Genomic DNA, 20,673 nt, shown 5'->3' with positions numbered 1-20,673 from the left:
TTTGCGATGCTTTAGAAACAATGCGAGGTCTTCAGGAAATTTTATAAATATGATTAGAAAAAATAATGAACTTCAGGAAAGATTCAAAACCTCACAGAAGTCCAAATAAAACTAGGATTTTTACGCGAATTGTCTACTTTTGTGGATGTTCAAAATCTTCCAGAGAACCACACCGCTACCTGATTGCATATGCTAGTCCTAGATCTTAATTCATACATGTAGCTTCAGAATAAGTGAATCGTGAAGCTCTTGAATCTTTGTTATGAATTGATCACTTTTACGCATGGTCTGGACCTCCCGAAAGATCGGGTTGTGGCCAGCAGAGTTCGCATGCTGGTCCCAGATCCAAATTCATTTATGTAGCATCATAATAAGTGATTTAAAAAAACGGAGCTCTAGGATCTTTTCTAAGAATGGGCCCCCTTTACGGATGTTCCGGATTTTTCGAAGGACCCTTCCATGGCCACCAGAGTGCACATACTGATTTCAAATCCAAATTCATTCATGCAGCATAACAACAAGTTAATTTAAAATTCTAGGTTCTTTTTTACTAGTTTTCCACATTTATGGATATTCCGGGTCTTCCAGAGGAATGCTTTGCTGTCCCTTGGGTCCACATTTTTGTCCCAGATCCAAATTCATTCATATATCACAATGTTCAAATGAAATACAAGACAAACATTTCATAGATAGCAACGCTTGGGCCGGTTGCTATCGTGCTGCTATATTTGTCAACCCGCTGTTCACAGAGAGACAGATTGTTATTTACCGCACTTGCATAGCAACCCCAAGTGCGGTTACTGCGTTATGGCGGAGGTTGCTAAAATAGCTTTAGCAACACATTGGTATGGGTGCTCTAAGAATTGGTGGCTAAATTCGAGGCTAAACGAATCAATTTACCCACTGTGAAACCGCCGATTCAAATGTGTCGCACACTGAAACCTCATATGAAGCCTCCTATGAAAAAGCACATGCAATCCGTTTGTAAACGGACGATCAGACCAACTCAAAATTGAGTCGAGTCGACTCAATTTCGTCAAAAGTGAATTTCTACTAAGCTGATTAAAATTTTAATAGATTTGCTTCATATTTGAAAACTTTTTCCTAGTTTGCACGGTTTTTGCCCGGAAAATGCAACTCACTTTTGAGTGAATCCACATTTGACGAATTGAGTCACGCGACTCAATTTTGAGTTGAGCTGATCGACCGTGCAGCTGCTTTTTCGCACTGGGACCAGAAAGCTCAAACAAAAGGGGAAAAAAATCAACTCAATCAACATACAAACGAAACCAGCAACACTGCTGTCAAAAAGTTATCGCAACAAAACTTCTCGGAAGCGGAGGAGGCAGCGAAACAGAAAAGAAACAGCTCTAAAAAGTGAAGAAAAGTTAAGATGGTGTTTGCAAAGATCGGTTTAATTTTGCTGCTAGCGCTAAATCTCGTCAAAGGTGAGCCCGTATTCCACTTTCGATCGGTAGTTCCGTGCCCGGCCAGTCGGTTTCCGATGGGAACCGTTCGCGAGTGTCGTTTTTCGGGGGTGAAAATTACGTCTGAAAATTCCATTTGGCTGGCTGGGTGGTGAAGTGAAGTACCTTACACTAGCTGCAGCAAATCAGCCCCCTCAATCAATGGACGAACGCGAGAGTGCATTTATGTTGCGTTTTTTCATTTGTGAAGGAAGGAGGCAGGAGCTTTTTTCCCTGAATATCGAAGAAAGAGTGTGCAAGCTGATTTTATGTTGATCTCACGTTGTGTGGGTGCGGGGAAAGTGTAGTGAACGAAGAAGGTGGTAGGGGTAAAGAACCCAGAGGAAGAAGCACAAAGCAGAAAACGATCATCTTTTCTTCGACCTGATGCTTCTTTTTATGTGTGCATGCATGGGCGCTCCACTGCCGCATTCGTACGTTCGCTCATTATACCTATTCCTCGATCCAGACATGACTCCTCGATGTCGCGACTGAATGGAATCTCTTGCGGATCGAGTTGGAAGCAAGCGGCGACGACGACGATCGGGCGTCGTCGTACAAGGCGTTTTATGTTTTCTTTCGATTTTGACTAACGACACACACAACTGCTTGGTGGGGATCGCGATCGGATTTATATACTATAGTTTGATGATGGTCGTTGCCGTCTTTTTGCGTCGTCGTGTTTCCATTCGCCGCGGTTGACAAATTTTGACGTGAGAAGTAGTGTTGATGATTATTGTTTACGTTTGTTTTGCTGATCAATGAACGGATTCGATTGGGCAAAGTCACAGAGAGGACATTGAATAAGGCGCAGCAAAAATATTGTCGAAACTAGCAAAAATTATGACATCTACAACGCAATCCATTCTGCTATCCCCTTCAACAGGAGATTCACACGGCAAGCTGCTGGATGAAACCGAGGAAACGATGGACCTGGAGACGTACCATCCGAATCGTGATCTTCCAATACCGAATACTATAGTGTCCCACCAAAGGTAAGCCTGCATAGTGTTGCTTTGTTTACATTAGTGTAGCTATTCGCGTCCAACTGATAAGCGCTGTAAATTATTGATAACACCGCCGATCTCCAGACATGGCACCAAACATGCTGAAAGCTGAAACTGTTAAGTCTGCCAGACGATTTTTTTTTTTGTTTTGCCTCTAAATTAGTTCTGCTATCAGACGAATTAAATTCCATATACAACGTAGATAGAGAGCGTAGCTTCCTGGCAGACTTGAACACTTTTACGACCTAATAATTATTGTGGAGCGCGCATCGTGAATCTTTTACCATTATCCAGTGAGTGTGAAGCAAATCGAGCAACAACTGGAGGAAAATATTCCACCCAGCCACAATCAACACTCCACTTTTCATAACATTAATAACATCTAATCATTCTTTCTCCCCTTCCCTTCTTCCCTTACCGATTGGCGCTACCCGTTGCGCAAATAACACACAAAACCGTTCCATCTAATTTTAACTCCCGATGAACCTTTATCTCCACGAAACTCGGTACCCAAACCACACATACTCGCAATAACACATTCTCTTCGGTGGTATTGTTTGCTGGATAAAACAAAAATCTGCCACCGGATTTCGGTGGTATTTACTGGTACTATCGGCAAACCAACAGGAGGCACTCTAAATCCAAGCGACGGATGAAACGAAGGTAACAAAACTTTGGGGCGACAAGATTTTCTGTTGTTCGATATTTTGTTGCGCTTTTATAAGATTTGCTGTTGATTTGTTCACATTTGTTTTATTATCTTTTATAGAATATGTGCTTCATTACAGAAAAATGCACACATTTATTCAATAATATTATTTGCTAATCTTCAGATTGCACCTATTTTGGACACAGTAAACAATGTGTTGAGTGAGCTATCAGTAACTTATTTTGTAATTGTACTAAGCACGGAATCCTAAGAGTTGAGATCCGAAAAATAAGTTTTTATTTAAAGATAAACTATTGCTGGTAGCACCAGGCCAATTTTACTAGAATTCTAATAATGTGGGGTGATTTGTTTGATAAATGTCCATACAAAAGCAGGTCTTACTCGCATTTGACTGAGTTCAATAAATTAGGTGTTTCGTACTGCTTCTGACAGCATAATAATCGTGATACTTTGGTCTTGCATCACGGAATCTGCTTTATAGCTCTTGAGACTAAGAGCAGTTTTCATAATAAACTTTTTAGGTTTATGTTTATTAATGATCTGTTCTTCAATATTGGTAAGACAGGGTGACCAGTAAGCCGGAAAATCGTTAAAACCGGAAAATCGTCGGGAATAAGAAATGAAATGTTGATAACAAATCGGGAAATACATACTTCGTCCTCTCTTCGGAAGAATCCGATTCTGGATCTTGCAAAAATGTCAAGACCCTTGGACTGGAAAAGATTGTAAAACTTTGAAGAGTATTTCAAGGAGGTATCAGATTGAATTCTAGGAATAACAAGAAGATATTTCAGCGAAAAATTCCATGTCGGTTTTGGGAAGAAATTTTTATAAAGTTTTGAATAGAATTCCAAGTCAACTGTGAGAGTTCAGAGTAGATGTTTTAGGTCAGGCCTGCCCAACCTTACAAAACTTGCTTTTTCAAATGGCTGTAATGTGCGTTCAATGAACATGTTAAAAACAACATTTTGTTTCTTTTTCATTCATGCTGGGCTGAAATTAATAATGATGAATAAAATTTGACTAAAATGATGCCATTGCTTAAAGGGTGATACGGTCAAAATTTGGTCAATATCAACTTGACGTATTTCTTTCAATTTTGCATTTAAAAAACCTGAACACCCCTCATTTTGAAGGTGTGTGTGTGTGTAGAATGTTGCTCCTATTTTGATTTTGGAATTCACTCTTCAGTTGTCAAAATGCCGTCCAAGCAAGAAGAGCAGCGTATCAAAATTTTGCTCGCGCATCGCGAAAAACCGAGCTACTCGCACGCAAAGTTGGCAAAATCGCTAAAAGTTGCCAAATCAACCGTTACAAATGTAATTAAAGTGTTTGGGGAACGTTTGTCGACAGCCAGGAAGTCTGGATCGGGGGGAAATCGAAAACCGGAAGCCGCTGAGACGACAAAGAGAGTTGCCGGTAGTTTCAAGCGAAACCCTAACCTCTCTCTCCGAGATGCTGCAAATAAGCTGGGTGTATCGTCTACAACCGTGCATCAAGCCAAAAAACGAGCCGGACTATCGACTTACAAGAAGGTAGTGACTCCAAATCGCGATGATAAACAAAATACGACGGCCAAAGCGCGATCCCGGAGGCTGTACACGACGATGCTGACGAAGTTTGACTGCGTGGTAATGGACGACGAAACCTACGTCAAAGCCGACTACAAGCAGCTTCCGGGAAAGGAGTTTTATACGGCAAAAGGAAGGGGAAAGGTAGCAGATGTTTTCAAGCACATGAAACTGTCAAAGTTCGCAAAGAAATATCTGGTTTGGCAAGCCATCTGTACCTGTGGCTTGAAAAGCAGCATTTTCATAGCTTCCGGGACTGTCAACCAAGAAATTTACGTGAAAGAGTGTTTGAATAAACGTCTGCTGCCTTTCCTGAAGAAACACGGTTGTTCCGTACTGTTTTGGCCGGATTTGGCATCTTGCCATTACGGTAAAAAGGCCATGGAGTGGTACGCCGCCAACAACGTGCAGGTGGTTCCCAAGGACAAGAACCCTCCCAACACGCCAGAGCTCCGCCCAATTGAGAAATACTGGGCTATTGTCAAGCGGAACCTAAAGAAGACCAAAAAAACTGCTAAGGCCGTTCGCAATGCTGAGTTTCAAAATTGTTTCAAACTACTCGTCAATTCTATAATTTGAAACTGTCAAAAATAAAACTGCAACACGATCAGCGCAACGCACAGTTCTAAAACATGTTTGTAATCATCAAGTTCCATAAACTTTACTATTCTCTATGAAGTTCTCCGTTTTTTTTTGTGGAGCTCTTCGAAACATCTTCAACACATCCAAAGAAATTTGAAACAGAGTTTCATTCGTGTTTCAAACTCGCTCAGAAATAAAACAGAATAGTCGAGCAGTTGCAAATCTAGTGCAAAATAGTGCTCGAATAATGAAACTGCAACTCAGCATTGCGAGAGGTGCGTTTCTGTTCTAGTTTCAAATTGAAACAGTCCTGATAAAATACAACAGCATTGCGAACGGCCTAAGGGCGAGCAGCAGTTCAAGGCAAACTGGCTTTCTGCGGCGAAGAAGGTGGACAAGGTGGCTGTACAAAATCTGATGGCAGGGGTCAAGCGTAAGGCCCGGCAATTCGGATTTGGAAAAGCGGAAGCCTAACTGAATATTTTTCCTGAATTTTATACTAATTGAACTTGAAAAAGAAATTTAATTTGATTTTTTAAATAAACGATTTCACCGATTTACACGCGTTTTCCCTTGACCAAATTTTGACCGTATCACCCTTTATACACCCGCCTGAAAGACGAAGCAGCAAAGGTCGGACTGGTGGTGAGTGCGTCAAAAACAAAGTACATGCTAGTAGGCGGAACCGAACATGACAGGATTCATCTAGGAAGTAATGTCACGATAGACGGGGATACTTTCGAGGTAGTGGAGGAATTCGTTTACCTTGGATCCTTAATGACGGCTGACAACAATGTGAGTCGTGAAATACGAAGGCGCATCATCAGTGGAAGTCGTGCCTACTACGGGCTCCAGAAGAAACTACGGTCCAAAAAGATTCACCCCCGCACCAAATGCACCATGTACAGAACACTAATAAGACCGGTGGTCCTCTATGGACACGAGGACCCTGCAAGCACTCGGAGTTTTCGAGCGACGTGTGCTAAGGACGATCTTCGGCGGTGTGCAGGAGAACGGTGAGTGGCGGCGAAGAATGAACCACGAGCTCGCTGCACTTTACGGCGAACCCAGCATCCAGAAGGTGGCCAAAGCCGGAAGGATGCGGTGGGCAGGGCATGTTGCAAGAATGCCGGACTGCAAAGTTGGTGTTCGCTACTGATCCGGTCGGCACAAGAAGGCGTGGAGCGCAGAGAGCACGATGGGCGGACCAGGTAGAGCGCGATCTAGCGAGCATTGGGCATGACCGAGGATGAAGAGCGGCAGCCGCAAACCGAGTATTGTGGCGTACTATTGTTGATTATCCCGTAAAAAAAAGAACCGTAGAGGTACAATGAAATGTATTGTAACCATACAATAGAGTTTATGGTATTTACAATAAATCGTATTCTCCACAACGATAAAATAACAATAGAATGTATTGTTTCTACAATAGAATCTATGGTAAATGGGGGATTATACAATAGATTAAGGGGGTTGTTATGTATCTTAACCATACGAAAAATCACTTTTTCCCGAACAAACTTGAACCATTTACCATCAATTGTATTGTTGTTCTATTGTTGAAAACTCTTACTATATGGGACGTATTGTACATCTATTGTAATAACAATATGTTAAAACTTCGTGTACTATATACACACAATAAGATCGATTGTTGGCAATAGATTTACTTGTAACTGTATTTTATTTTATGGTAATTGTATGGTTATTTTTTTCCGGGATGTCTTACCTTTAATGTGATGTTGTACAAATAAATGTATGTATGTAGGGGGGAGGGGGTAATTTTTTGCTCGATTTAGCGTGACATAATTAATGCATTGGCCCTTAAACATAGTGTTGGGCATAGTGCGCTGTATTCGCACTATGGTGCGATATAATGCGCACCATGTCCGAGAGTAAAATCGAATGTCACATATGTGGTTTTCCGGTGATCAATCGAAGTCCCAAACACACCAACACAAATACATCGCAAATACACGAAATCTGGTTACGTTAATATAGGTCGATTTCATCAACATTTTTAGTGAACATGATGTGTAGGTCAAAGTTACTAACGTCACGTAACATTTGAGATTTTCTAATATTTTACGTAAATCGGACGTGACGATTTTTTAGAGTGTAGGATTTCCAACTCGAAAGGTTTTCTATAGACAGGGCTGGTAGCAGGTCACTATTATGAAGCCAGTCACTTAAAAGCCAATTTTTACACCAAAAAGTCACTACAATCACTATTTCCCTAAAAATAGTCACTAAAGTCACTTTTTCACTACTAAAATAGAGTGAAATTTAAAAATATCACCGAAGTGTTGGGTACTTGGCACTAAGAAAGTCTACAGTCGTTTTCAAAGTAGTTTTAACAAAGTTAAACAAATGAAAATTTTAACCAGGGTGACCAGTGAACCGCAAAACTTCAGAACACCAGAAAACTATTAGGAAATGCCTTCAATTTCGATTAAAATCGGGGAAAATACACCTTCTTTCCCAGAAAATAAATTAATAACCTTGGAAACTTTTCAAAGGCATTCGTTTGTGATAGATTTTCGAAAGTCTTTCAAGGATGATTAAGAACTTTAAAAAATCCAAAGTAAATTTAAGAGAATTTTGGATGACACCAAAATACATCAGAGAAGAATACCAAAGTACAGACTACGAAAGTCTCATGTAAAATTAAGTGCTCTGAGGACCGATTTCTTCATCTTCGCTTAAATCTTAAACCAGGTTCACCTACATAGTTAAACTTGTCTTAACACATACGAGCGTTTTTTTGATTATTGTTTAAATTATTAGAGCATGCATGAGCATAAGCATGATTGACCACCCACGGTTGCTACTCTGTTATTGCCAGACCAGCTGTAATTACACAGAGAACCAATAGACGATGCTTGGGACTAGCAATCATCCTCAATGTGTAAAAACTGGTGATCTCAAACTAGGCAATACCAGCGCCGGCCGCGCCCGAACACAGGTCAAGAAAGGAAGGGGTAGGAATGTGTTGACGTGACACTCGCTTTGATGGAAGCCGAGAACACCTCTGCACTTCCACGAGGAATCACTGGGATATTGGGTAATAGGGTTGGGTTTGCAGCAGGGTTCGTTTTGGTGAACGATAAGCTGAATTGATGTCCTAACAATCATATAACGCGAAGGAGCTTGGGATTGAACCCACGGTCTTCTGCTCAGTAAGCAAAAACGTTTGCACTAGGCAGACGAGCTCCTTTTTTTATCATCGAGTTGCTGTTATTACCATGTAGTAATGTTAACAAATAAAACGATTTAAGAATCTTGAATGTGGATGGGCTTGAGATTAGACTCATGATGTTCTGCTCAGTAAGCAAAACCGGTTGCTCTAAGGCCACCGAGCCCCTCATATCACATTATAGCGTTACTCAAGTTTTTATGACTATTCAGACACGGCACCGACGACAACGAAAAGTTTTACGAAATACACGATAAACAAGCGATCTAACCATACATTTTTAATATGAAAGGATCTGGGACCGCGTTTTTCTGCTCAGTAAGCAAGCCACTGCAACCGACGATCTTTGAAATCCTTAAACTAAAAGCTATGAAAGAGGCCTTCATAAAGGTCCATTTTCACGCGACGTTAAATGTTTCGATTTTCTCTTTACGCATGGTTAGCTATGACCGACGTTACGATTGTTTAAGACCTGGTTGAACAAGCTATTCAAATGAAATTACGTTCTCGAATTTTACTTGGCATGTAATGAACAACAGAAATACGCGATAATTCATATTTTCAGCGGTTGGTGGTTAATTTTAAATATACTAACGGTACTGCCTACGACTACGACGGCGATTACGACAGCGACAACAGCGAATTTGTAACTTACCATTTGTCTAGGATAAACACCTTTGCCCGGCACCTCCATTGGTTCTTCATGTCCGCTATCTGTCACTGTTTGCAAAATATCTAATAGCAATTACCTTCCAATACCAATACTTCCTGTATTGCCATGGTCATCTGGGAGGAGGGTCGCATCTAGTGCTTTCCCCAGGAACCGTTCACGGCCACCAGCTACTGCCCGTCCAGTCTTGGGCGTATCCAGCGAGGCATCCTTCAGATTACTTACAATCTCCCACACTCAATGCAAATCGCAGGCACACTTACGCTAGTTACAAAAAAAAACACACCCGTGCAAAGAAACGGATCAAATAAACGTCACTCTCGCGAAAGCACACCCGTCGTCGTCGAACGGCAAAAAAAAAGGAATCGGTGGGCAATTTTGTGATACGGATTTCCAAAATCAACCGGGAATGCACGAATTTCACCACACCCAACTACGAAACACGTTCAGAAGCACTTTTGGTACACTTTCGTTCGAAAATAATTTTTTTTTTTTCAAAAATGGTTGCGGGTGAACCAACATCATCACCGCGTAAATAAACTAAAATTAAAATTATCGCTCGCGATGCCACAAATTTCTGGACCGGGAGAAAAAATCAAATAACGCAAATAGATGAATCATGTTTTCTTTCTCGATTCTAAAACTTCTCGGAAAGCGAGAAAACCACCACTCACACACGTGTAACCGTCTGGGAGGCAGAGTGCCAGCGCTAATCCGGCAAATGCAGCCAAAAACTATGAAAGCTAATGCACGCACAAAACAGAGAAGAAACTCAAGACACAACCGTATCCAAAGGCGTTCGAAACTCGACTCCTATTGTTTAAATTATTAGAGACGCAAAATTCGGCTCCGAAACATTTTTTGAAATAATTCCAATATAATTGAGAGTGAATTTTAACGAGAGTTCTGAGAAGAATGATTGGATGAGGATTCTAGGTCCAATTCTAAAAAGAATTCAAAATTTGTTCTGAAATTTTGCTTAACGGAACTCTGATGAAAGTTCAATGAAAATCCCGTGAACTCCAAAGATGGTTTCTGCGGATAGTTCTAAAAGAATTCTGGGGTGATTTCTGAAGATACTTTCAAGAGAATTCTTAAGTGTTCGAAATAAATTCTGAGAAGAATTCCAATGGAATCGAATTTTGAGGGTTTAATCTCAAAGGAATTCTGAGAAGATTTTCATAGTTATTCTGTGATGGATTTTTGTTTTGAGAATTCTGAGAAAATACTATGGGAATTCTAAGAAGAATACGAATTGAATTTCCAATTGAATGCAAGGGAGAAGTCCAAGATTATTCTAAGCAGAAATTTATGAAATTTCTGAGGTCAATTGTATGGAAATTCTAAGGAGAATTCAAAATGGATTTATGGAAGGAGCCTTCAGGGAGTTCCTAGAAGAATCAATAAAAAACGAAAATAATCTACTTCAACTACTTACTTCATGCGTGAATTTTACGATTTACATAGTCGGAGATGCGTAACGTCAAATATCAGACTTAAAGTGGAGATTTTATACGATAGATGAGGCGATTAAATTACAGAGTTGATAGTTCCGGCAGTGTGAAAATCGTATGTACAAAGTAGAAAGCGTACTATAACGGAACTATCAACTCTTTACTTTCATCTCCTCATCTATCGTAAAAATGTCCACTTTAATTCTGATATTTGATGTTAAGCATTTCCAATTTCGAATATAATCTATTTCCAAGAATTTTGTAGCTGTTCTGCAAAGAATTTCAAGAATGCAATATTATTTTTGTAAAAGCTTATTTGCCTCTAAGTTTAAGAGAAGGGGAAATATTCTAAAAACAAACTTGAGATCATTCTAAAGACATTCTGTAAAAAGAGCGTATTATCAAAGTTATCTACCTAGATATAACAAAATTTTAAAAATAAATTCAAGATCATAAAAAAATGGGAATTACTATTTGCTAGTCATCATGTATAACGTAAGCAAAAGTAAATTATTCAAATCACTTCAAATGCTCTTCACATGAGATTCCGTTGTGAGATTCGATTAAATTAGAAGAATTAATGACATTTGATTTTAAGTTTCATCACATAAAAGTTTTTTTTTCAATATCAAACCGTATTTGAATTTCTATGTTACCATATAAATGGATACTTATTTAGTATTTACAAGTCACTATTTGGTCACTATTTCCGTAATTTTAGTCACTAAAGTCACTACTATTATATCGAATCATCACTACCAGCCCTGTATAGACCGAATGGAGAATCGAACCCGCTGCCTCGGGCTTGGTAATACCATAGAGGTAACTCTAAGACCAGAAGGTCCCGAAGAAACGTGCTCAACTTTTAGGCTAAGCTCTGGTACTATCTTCGGTCCCAAGCTAATCGATGAACCCCTCGAAACATAGGAAAATCCACGAACCCCTCATTTTATCTGTCAAACTTTCATAGCGAATCAAAACAAACATAGTGTAGTACTGGAATTTATACAAGAATGGGGTACGTTAATCGATTTGCTTGGGACCAATAGGCCAATGAGCTGGATTACCGAGGTGAAGCAATCACTCACACAACCACTGTACGATACACGCAAGTACACGCAAGTAGTGACGTCACTACTTGCGTTTACGTTGATTTTTTGGTTTACTAATACAACCCTATTTCACGATCTGCGCCACCTCTCTCTGTACCTCATTGCCAATAGGCTAGTCAAGTGGTGAGCCAATTTAAAATCGTTAGTTTCGTATTGATTGTTGGTAATACCAACAATCAATACAAAACTAACGATTTTAAATTGGCTCACCACTTTAGTAGCCTATTGGTCCCAAGCAAACGATTAACGTACCCTATTCTAGTTGAAATTCTATTACTACACTATGTTTGTTTTGATTCGCTATGAAAGTTTGACAGATAACATCAGGGGTGTGTGGATTCATGCAGAACATGCAGGGGTGAGTGAAATAGCTTGGGACTGCTTGGGACCGTTGTTCTGGTACTGAGTGAGCCAAAAATAATAATGATTTTCTTCGGGACCCAGTGGTCTTAGAGTTACCTCTATGGTAATACCGTGCCTTTACTAAGTAGGGTATCCTGTGCCATCTAGTTGATGGGTTTTTTGTCGTTTTTTTTTTCACCGGTCCGCCGGTTCAAATAAATGAAGCCCCACCCAAATCTGTCTATGATTATCGAGATAGACCGTGGAATAACGAGAAAAGTGGCTACACATATCGAATTATGGAGGGTTGAAAATCATTATTAGAATCATGGACGTAATCAAACGTCAAATTCGCATCCCAGAATGGAACCTTCCATCGCTCAGCTTGAACGGCTATTGGGAGGCTTCAGTCTGCATCTACAGCGTGCACACTTCACGATTTTGTCTTCATAACTCCCGGCTAATTAGATTTTCTTTGGCAGAAAGGTAACTGCAAAGCTCGCTGCAAAGCCACTGACCTTTGATCTACGCCATGCTGCCTATGCACAGTGGCATAAATATTTGTGTGCAACAAGTGCACCATGCAAATCAATTGTCCACAGCACTGAGGTGTTCCGTGTTTAGTGATCTTTTCAATTTCCGTTGTTTTTTTTTCAATTCCGTTAGCGTTTCTTATTCCATTTAGATTTCTCACAAATTCCTCCATTTAAATTCTATAATTTGCGTTTATTCGTTTATGGAAAATGCGCTGTATGTAATCCAATACTCACTCAAAACTGCTCTTTCCCCCTCACACTGTCCCAGATACAAATGCTACAGCTGCGAACCGCCCGACTGTGCCGACACGACGGCCCACGCCCACCTCTGCCAGAATGCGATCCAGTGCTGGAAATCGCGGATCCGCGACCAGTACGGACACGAAAGCGTTTCCCGCGGGTGCACCACCACACACGAGCAGCTTCCCCTGTACTGCAATCCGAATCTGATGAACAGCAGCGGACCGAAGAAACGGCACGCCTCCGGGACGTACAACATCGAGTGCTGCATCGGCGATTACTGCAACAACGGGAGCTTTCCCGCACTGCCGCCGGTTGAGTATGGAAGTGAGTTGCTTTGCTTTAAGATTTTCGCAAAGAAGCGTTTCATTGAATGCGAACGATTCTTTCCAGATGAAGTGATGAAGCTGGAGACTTCAACCTACCCCTTGAAACTGACGATGGCCATCCTGGGTCCGGTGCTGATATTGGTCATTGCCGGAACAATCGCGTGGTGCTTCATGCGCAGATCACATCGCAAACGACTCATGGCCACCAGGAGTAAACACGATCCGGAAACCTACTACGCCAGTGATGAGATTCTGAGGGCAACCAGTGCCGGAGACAGTACGCTGCGGGTAGGACTGCACTGCCGAATGGTTTTTTTTTTTTGTGCTTGGTTAATCAATTTTTATGATTACAGGAATACCTACAACATTCGGTCACATCCGGATCGGGTAGTGGTCTACCGCTGTTGATCCAGCGAACGCTTGCTCGACAGGTATCACTGTGCGAGTGTATCGGCCGGGGACGATACGGGGAGGTTTGGCGGGGCATCTGGCACGGGGAAAGCGTTGCCGTCAAAATCTTCTTCTCGCGTGATGAGGACTCCTGGAAGCGGGAAACGGAGATCTACAGGTTTGTTATGCACTTCAATTTTTTGCTTTCTGAAAATTTAAGCAAGTATGTTTTCGATTCCAGTACGGTCCTGCTGCGGCACGAGAACATCCTCGGCTACATTGGTTCGGATATGACCTCGCGCAACTCGTGCACCCAGCTGTGGCTCATCACACACTACTACCCGCTGGGGTCGCTGTTCGATCACCTGAATCGGACTGCCCTGAGCCATCACCAGATGGCGACGATTTGCCTTTCGATTGCCAACGGTTTGGTGCACCTGCATACCGAGATCTTCGGAACGGAAGTAAGTATGGGTTTGACGCGGCGTGGATGTTTCTAAAGCTTTGTCTGCTTTCCAGGGCAAACCGGCGATCGCTCATCGTGACCTGAAAACGAAGAATATCCTGGTGCGTATCAATGGGACGTGCGTGATAGCGGACTTCGGACTGGCCGTGACGCACAGCCAGACGACGAACAAGATCGACATAAGCAACACGGCACGGGTCGGAACGAAGCGGTACATGGCTCCGGAGGTGCTGGACGAAAGGTATGCTTCCTTGCAATGCTCTAGTTGTAGCTATCTACTGCTTGTGGTACTGCCAGGAAATTTTTGGAGACGTTGAGAGGTCTTTCTGGAGAACTTCAAAGTGTAGGGAATGTTTGTTAGACAGCAGAAGTTTCTGGAAATTTTCTAAATCACGAACAGCAAGAAAGATTCTTTTGTGAAGTTGGGGTCATACTTAACCCTCTCCTTCCCATGGTAGCACAGGTGATCCACAACTTTAATGGTCCGTTTAATGTTACCATTAAATAGTCAGTACTTATTTAAGCTCCTCCGTTTGCTCACTATTATTTGTAATATATAATTTATAACACAAGCGTTCATGTAAAGTTCCATAACGATTTCAGTTAAAGTTAAGCAGGGATTATAAACAATTTTTAACCATTTTCGGTAAGGTCAAGTTATGGTTCGCGTTTATGTGGGAACAGGGTGTCTACTACCTGGAAAAACCTGGAAAACCGGGAATTTACAGGGAATTTTATTTTTTTCTGGAAAAACCTGGAATATTCAGGGAATTTTGGTTCCACTCAGGGAATTTTCCAATTATCACTCCATTCGTAATTCAAAAGAAGTTTTTCGTTCAGTTTCTCGAAACGTTTCTTAAGGACACTGGATTTGACAAGCATCTGACATCTAAGACAACGTGTGCGAACAAGACAAGTTCATTCAGAGAGTCTTGTCACGCTCGCTCTTCGCTGATTTGTATGTGGAGGATCAAAATCGTCGTAAAAGGAAACAGCCGAAAAAGAGAGACTGGCAAAAGGAAGCATACGAAACATGTATTGTATAAAAATAAGCATGCCAGACAGCAGGTCTGAGAGCCTACATAGATTTTTTTTTTTTTTTGAGCTTCAGAGAGGGTCGGAGATCTACTGAGAAATTTGTTGAGCTTCAGGGTAGTTCATAGATCTTGAGAACAGAACTACAAACAAATTGAAAGTAATTAACAGAAATTCATAAAAACAACATCACAAGAGAGGTCGTAGATATTCAGATAAATGTTCAAAGAAATTTTCAAAACTTCAAGCAAGCAAAAATAATTTCAAATCAATTTGTAAAACTATAAGCGAAATTTTGCAAATCTTCAGGGAAATTTGCAAAACTTCAGACAAGTCCAAGAATCTACAGTGAAATATAAAGTATTTCACAGAAGTTTGGAGATCCTCGAAACATTATTCAACATCAGAAAAGTTTGTAGATCTTCAGAACAAAGTTACAGAACTTTGAAAAAAATTACAGGATTTCTGAAAAAAATCACAAGAGTCTCAGAAATGTTAATGACTCTTCAGTAAAAATTGCAGAACTTCAGGGAAGTTCGGCGCTTTAAAAAAAAATATTTACACGATTTCAGGAAAATTTTTAGATCTTGAGAGAGACATTTAAAACTTCAAAGAAGCTCAAATATTTTCAGATAAATTTTGACAACTTGAGGTAATCTTCAACGAAATTTTCAAATCTTCAGGGTAACCCGAGAGGAATTTACAAAACATCAGAGAAGTTTGCAGATCTACTGAGAAATTTATTGAGCCTCAAGTTTTTATTTGTAGATCTTGGGAATAGAGCTACGGAGCTTAAGACAACTTTACAGAACTTTAAAGATATTTGCAGGAATTTGACAGAAAGTTTCACAGTTTCACACAAATGTGAGATCTTTAGAAAAATTCGTTAAATGTCAGAAAAGCACCTCAATTCCAAAAACAAATCGCAGCGAAGTACAAAAGTACAATATTTTGCAGAACTCCATGGAAGTCGGAAATAGATACACACCAAAAAATTCTGAATTTTACTGGCGATGTAAACATCCATGCATGCAAACATTAATACATGTCACGTAAACTAGCAACTTGCAAGAAATGTTGCAAACAAAAGTGGACAGTTGCATACAATATATGGGATATTACATGACTTGTTTCATAAATTTACACGATCTATAATCTAAACTTGTATGATATATGACGCTCCATTTATGTGCATCATAGTAACGGAAATTTACACTACTTTTTTTTTAGCTGTGTAGATCTAAAGAACTTCAGAGAAGTCCGTAGACCTTAAAAGAAGTCCGTAGACCTTAAGAGCAGTCTGTAGAACGTCAGAAAGTTCGTACGTTTTTAGAAAAATTTGCAAAACTTCAGCAAAACTCACAGATCTTCGGGAAAGTTCGCCGATCTTTAGTTCAAGAATCCACAAAGAAATTTAAAGAACTTTAGAAAAGTTCGGAGATCTACTGTGAAATTTATTGAACTTCAGGGCAGTTCGTAGATCTTTAGAGCAGAAATACAGTACTTCAGAAAACTTTACAGAATTTGAAATAAATTTTAGGATCTTCAGAAAAGTTCAGAGGATAGATCGTAAATCTACTGAAAAATTAGCAGACGTTTGAATAAATTTTCAGAATTTTACTGCGGTTCTTGGATTTTCAAAGACATTTACAGAACTTCAGGTAAGTTCGCTGATCTTTAGAGATATTTGCACAGCTTCAGAAAAATTAGAAAAACTTCAGAATACTTCCTAAAACTTCCGGAAAGCTCAAACATTTCTAGATAATCTTTTAATTCTTTAGAAAATTGTATAGATTGTCAGAGATATTTGCAGATATTCATTGAATCATGAAAATCTGCAGAGAAAATTACAGAACTGGCAAGAAGTTTGTAGATTATTAGAAATTTTGTGAACATCAGAGATAATTGTTGATCTTCAAGGATCTTAAATCTTCAGAGATTCAGGAACTTTGTAGATTTTTAGGAAAATTTGCAGAACTTCTGAAGAACACACAGAGCTTCAAATAAATCTGTTGAACTACCGAGAAATTTACATATTGTCAGGAAAGATTGTTGATCTTTAAAGAAATTTTACCGGAGAACAGAAACAAAACTTCAGGGACGTCAGAAGGTTTGAAGACCTTGCAGAATTGAGTTGTTAACAGAAATTTTCAGAACTCAAGGAATCATGTATATCTAGTGAGAACTTTTCCCACTAGCTTGTCTAAAGTTGGTATCGACATCGTGGCGAAGTTTTGAAATCCATTTCCATCTACATATCGCAGCGCTTGATGGACAAGATGAGCCAGATCCCTGCCGGTGTTCCTCCTGAGCAACTATTTCCTACTCCACAAAGTTCACCTTCTCTTCCTCATTTTATTTAAAATAATAAAAGCAAATACGTCTGCCGAAACTAGAGCAATTTTCCGGTAATTCATAATGGAAGTATTTACTTTTGATTCCTGATACAGTTTAGTTTTGAAATCTAAATTGGCAGTTCTTTCGACATGTGCAAGCAGTGTGAACACCAGCACAGGGGGGTTCGACAAAGTGTGTTGAAAGTAAATTCGAGCAGATTTTTCATTATGGCGGCGGTCAAAGTCAGACCAAGAAATCAGATAGTCTAAACGGACCTTAAGAGATTTTAGACATGTGAAACCATGATTTATTCTGTGTTGATCTTCCAAACAGAGTTGAACTCAAACAAATTATCAAAATGCTATGTTGTTTTTGAAAGCATATTGTTATCAAAATTTGATATATCGTTTTATCGAAATAGTATAGAAAGGTTTCTTACTTATATTTATATTCTTGAATTAAAAAAAATACTACACAAATACCAAAAAAGAATGTAATATTGATTGACGTAATGCATGCTACTGTATGAATAACTAATGTGATTGCAAAAACCAAATACAATATTACACCCTTGGATATAATTTCTTTTCGCAAATTATGTGTAGAATAAATGCACCAATAGTGGAGGTACTTAAGTGCAATGTGTTCTGGTGGCTTATAGAGTCTCCCTAAGCCGCTATAAAAGTACATTACGTTAGTAAAATGTACTTCTATAGCGGCTTAGGGAGACTCTATAAGCCACCATAGGAACACATTGCACTAAAGTATCTCCACTATTGGTGCATTTACTAAACATAAATTGTACAAATTAATATTAAACAACCTATGTGCATCTGTTCTGCTGTAATATTCAATAACTTTTTTGCTGTGCCGACTTATAAGTACCAACGACCAAGTTTGAACAATCGAAAATAACATTAATCAATAAGTACATAAAGGGATTCCAGATGGATAAATAGATAAAATGATAATGTGTATAATTTGTATGCACCTGAAATTTTTTTTCATCCGACCTGGAAAAACCTGGAAAACTCAGGGAATTTGATTCCTTGGATTGAGTAGACACCCTGGGGAAGGTCTAGTTCGAAATTGATTATTTTTGCTTTGGCCTGGAAATGCTCTTGAACAATTTACGGATAGAATCGTACATTGCTGCAAGTCGAGTACGAAATTCATCGCATGATGCTTTAATTTACGACACCCTCTGTCATCAAATAAGTCTAAATTGTAAGCATATCTCACACCTCTCTTTTTCCTCAGCATAAACATGGAGTGCTTCGAGTCCCTGCGGAAAGCGGACATCTACGCCATCGGTTTGATGTTTTGGGAAATCTGCCGCCGTACGCTGTCGAACGGCATTGCCGAAGACTACAAGGTCCCGTACTACGACTGCGTCACGTCCGACCCCAGCTTCGAGGAGATGCGCAAGGTCGTCTGCGGGGACAACTACCGACCGTCGATACCGAACCGGTGGGTCTCCGATCCGGTAAGTTTGAGCCCGCGTTGCTGCTAATTATCGGATCTTCTTAACTGTAACTGTTCCTCCCCTTTCCGCACAGCTCCTCTCCGGCATGGCCAAACTGATGCGCGAGTGTTGGCACGCCAACTCGAACGTGCGCCTGCCGGCCCTGCGGATAAAGAAGACCCTGCTGAAGCTGGCCATCTCGGACGAAACGGTCAAGCTCAACTACGACGGGGAGATTTGCGTTTGATGGCTGCTGACGGTGGTCGTAGGACGAGAGAAAAGTATCAAATCAGACAACAATATCAAATTTGGATCGTCGTCCTTTATGTTAGTTGGCGTGCGTGCGTGCGTGCGTTTGTTGGTACCAGTGGTGAGAAAGTGAGCGTTGGGATGTGCATGCGAAGTCGTAGCGAATGATTGAGTGAGAGGGTTTCAAATGTGTATATATTTTTGTGTATTCTAATTACTAGATTAGAACTGTTAAAACGTACGAGAACCTTTTATCGATTGCCCCCTGTCTTTCTTCCGATCTTAAATTAGTAAAATTGTGTTTTACGTTGATGAAACATCTTTCAGTTGCATAAGTTTTAAATAAATTTCGTTTCGATTTAAAAATTACGTCCTATTTCGATCGGGTTTCAATCGCAAAACAAAGCAGAGAATGCAAAGATCAGACAATGTTCAGTATTATTAACTGAATGTAATACGATAATAATGATAAAATAAACGACAAAGAAAAACACAAAACTAACCTACAACCTTCTACGGATAGACACAGATACAACTATTTACACTCCGATGCGAGGTGGAAGGCAAATGCGCCACTTCATCAGTGAATGATTATTCGACGATCGAGCATTTTTCGTTTTTGTTTTTAGAGGGAAAAACTAAACATCCAAATTAAGTGCCATTTAGTCAACAATAGAGGGGAGTGAATTGCATTGATTTCATACGTAGATTAACACACTGTCAGTGGTAGTTGAAAAGCTCCGTTTTTCGCTGTTGTACATATAGGTCCGGTAGGATGTAGGAAGGAACAGACCATTTTATTTCAAATTTTATTCAAATTAGGTTGGCGTGACGTTTGCTGAAGAATTTGCGAGTGTGTTTCTTTTTTTGTTTTGATAAGTTAAATGAAAACAAGCGCGAATGCCGAGCAAAAAGGAGCAAATTTCTAACAACACATATTTATAGTGAATCGATCTTGTAGCAACCGCGACTCGACGGGAAAGGTTGGGTTCAGTAGATTATTTTAATGTTTATTTTCGAGCAATAAATGATAGGAAGCATAGTTAGTTTATAACAAAAAAATAGCGGCTGGTTAATTCAATCCGAAACATCCCTCGGGGTTTCTTCTACATATCTATCGACGATTCTTGGCAAGGCACGCAGGTTCTGAATCACTTAATCTTAAATAAAGAGTAGTAGGTATCAAACAGCCATTAGCGGTTTTATTTAATTAAATTGAAGTAAGATTTTAGCTAGTTCTATGCAGGTTGTCTACTCATTCTGCTAAATAAAATGCCCTAAGTTTTCCAAGTCCAGTACAGAACTTTCACTGAAAATTTCCATTATTATAAAAAAGCTGTTTCTATTTGTGTTAAAAATATATTATTTTTGGTATAAGAACAACGATTTTAATTGCCATCAGTTTTAAGAGATGAGTTCTACAATAAAAAAAAACATTAAAAGTTGAAGTTTAACATTAACTTAAGTTTACTAAGTCTATAACATAAAAAAAAATCAAAGGCTTAAAGTGTCGAACTCCAAGTCCAAGATCTTGAAAATTTACAAAGTGCCAATAT

General features: G+C 39.7%; 1 protein-coding gene across 1 annotated transcript; it reads left to right on the top strand.

The window, feature by feature from the left end:
• Positions 1 to 1,321: 1,321 nt before the first annotated feature.
• sax (saxophone) lies at positions 1,322 to 20,177 on the top strand. Its single transcript, XM_065217286.1, has 9 exons — positions 1,322 to 1,448; positions 2,353 to 2,461; positions 12,875 to 13,173; positions 13,240 to 13,463; positions 13,529 to 13,743; positions 13,807 to 14,029; positions 14,085 to 14,272; positions 18,664 to 18,889; positions 18,963 to 20,177. The coding sequence occupies exons 1-9, from the start codon at positions 1,394 to 1,396 to the stop codon at positions 19,113 to 19,115; spliced, it is 1,692 nt and encodes a 563-aa protein (XP_065073358.1). The 5' UTR covers positions 1,322 to 1,393; the 3' UTR covers positions 19,116 to 20,177.
• The last annotated feature ends 496 nt before the right edge of the window (positions 20,178 to 20,673 follow it).

Source organism: Ochlerotatus camptorhynchus, unplaced genomic scaffold (genome assembly GCF_037179485.1).
Source record: "Ochlerotatus camptorhynchus isolate MF236.1 unplaced genomic scaffold, CSIRO-AGI_Acam_v1.1 ptg000071l, whole genome shotgun sequence".
NCBI lineage: Eukaryota > Metazoa > Arthropoda > Insecta > Diptera > Culicidae > Ochlerotatus > Ochlerotatus camptorhynchus.
The sequence above is the reverse complement of the archived record's forward strand: the minus strand, read 5'-3'. Positions and strand labels throughout refer to the sequence as shown.

Excerpts from the sequence above, each read along its gene's own strand:
- sax (XM_065217286.1), top strand. The coding sequence starts at position 1,394 with ATGGTGTTTGCAAAGATCGGTTTAATTTTGCTGCTAGCGCTAAATCTC. Across the intron at positions 13,464-13,528 it reads CCGGAGACAGTACGCTGCGG|GAATACCTACAACATTCGGT; the intron begins GTAGGACTGCAC and ends TTATGATTACAG. Across the intron at positions 14,273-18,663 it reads CCGGAGGTGCTGGACGAAAG|CATAAACATGGAGTGCTTCG; the intron begins GTATGCTTCCTT and ends CTTTTTCCTCAG.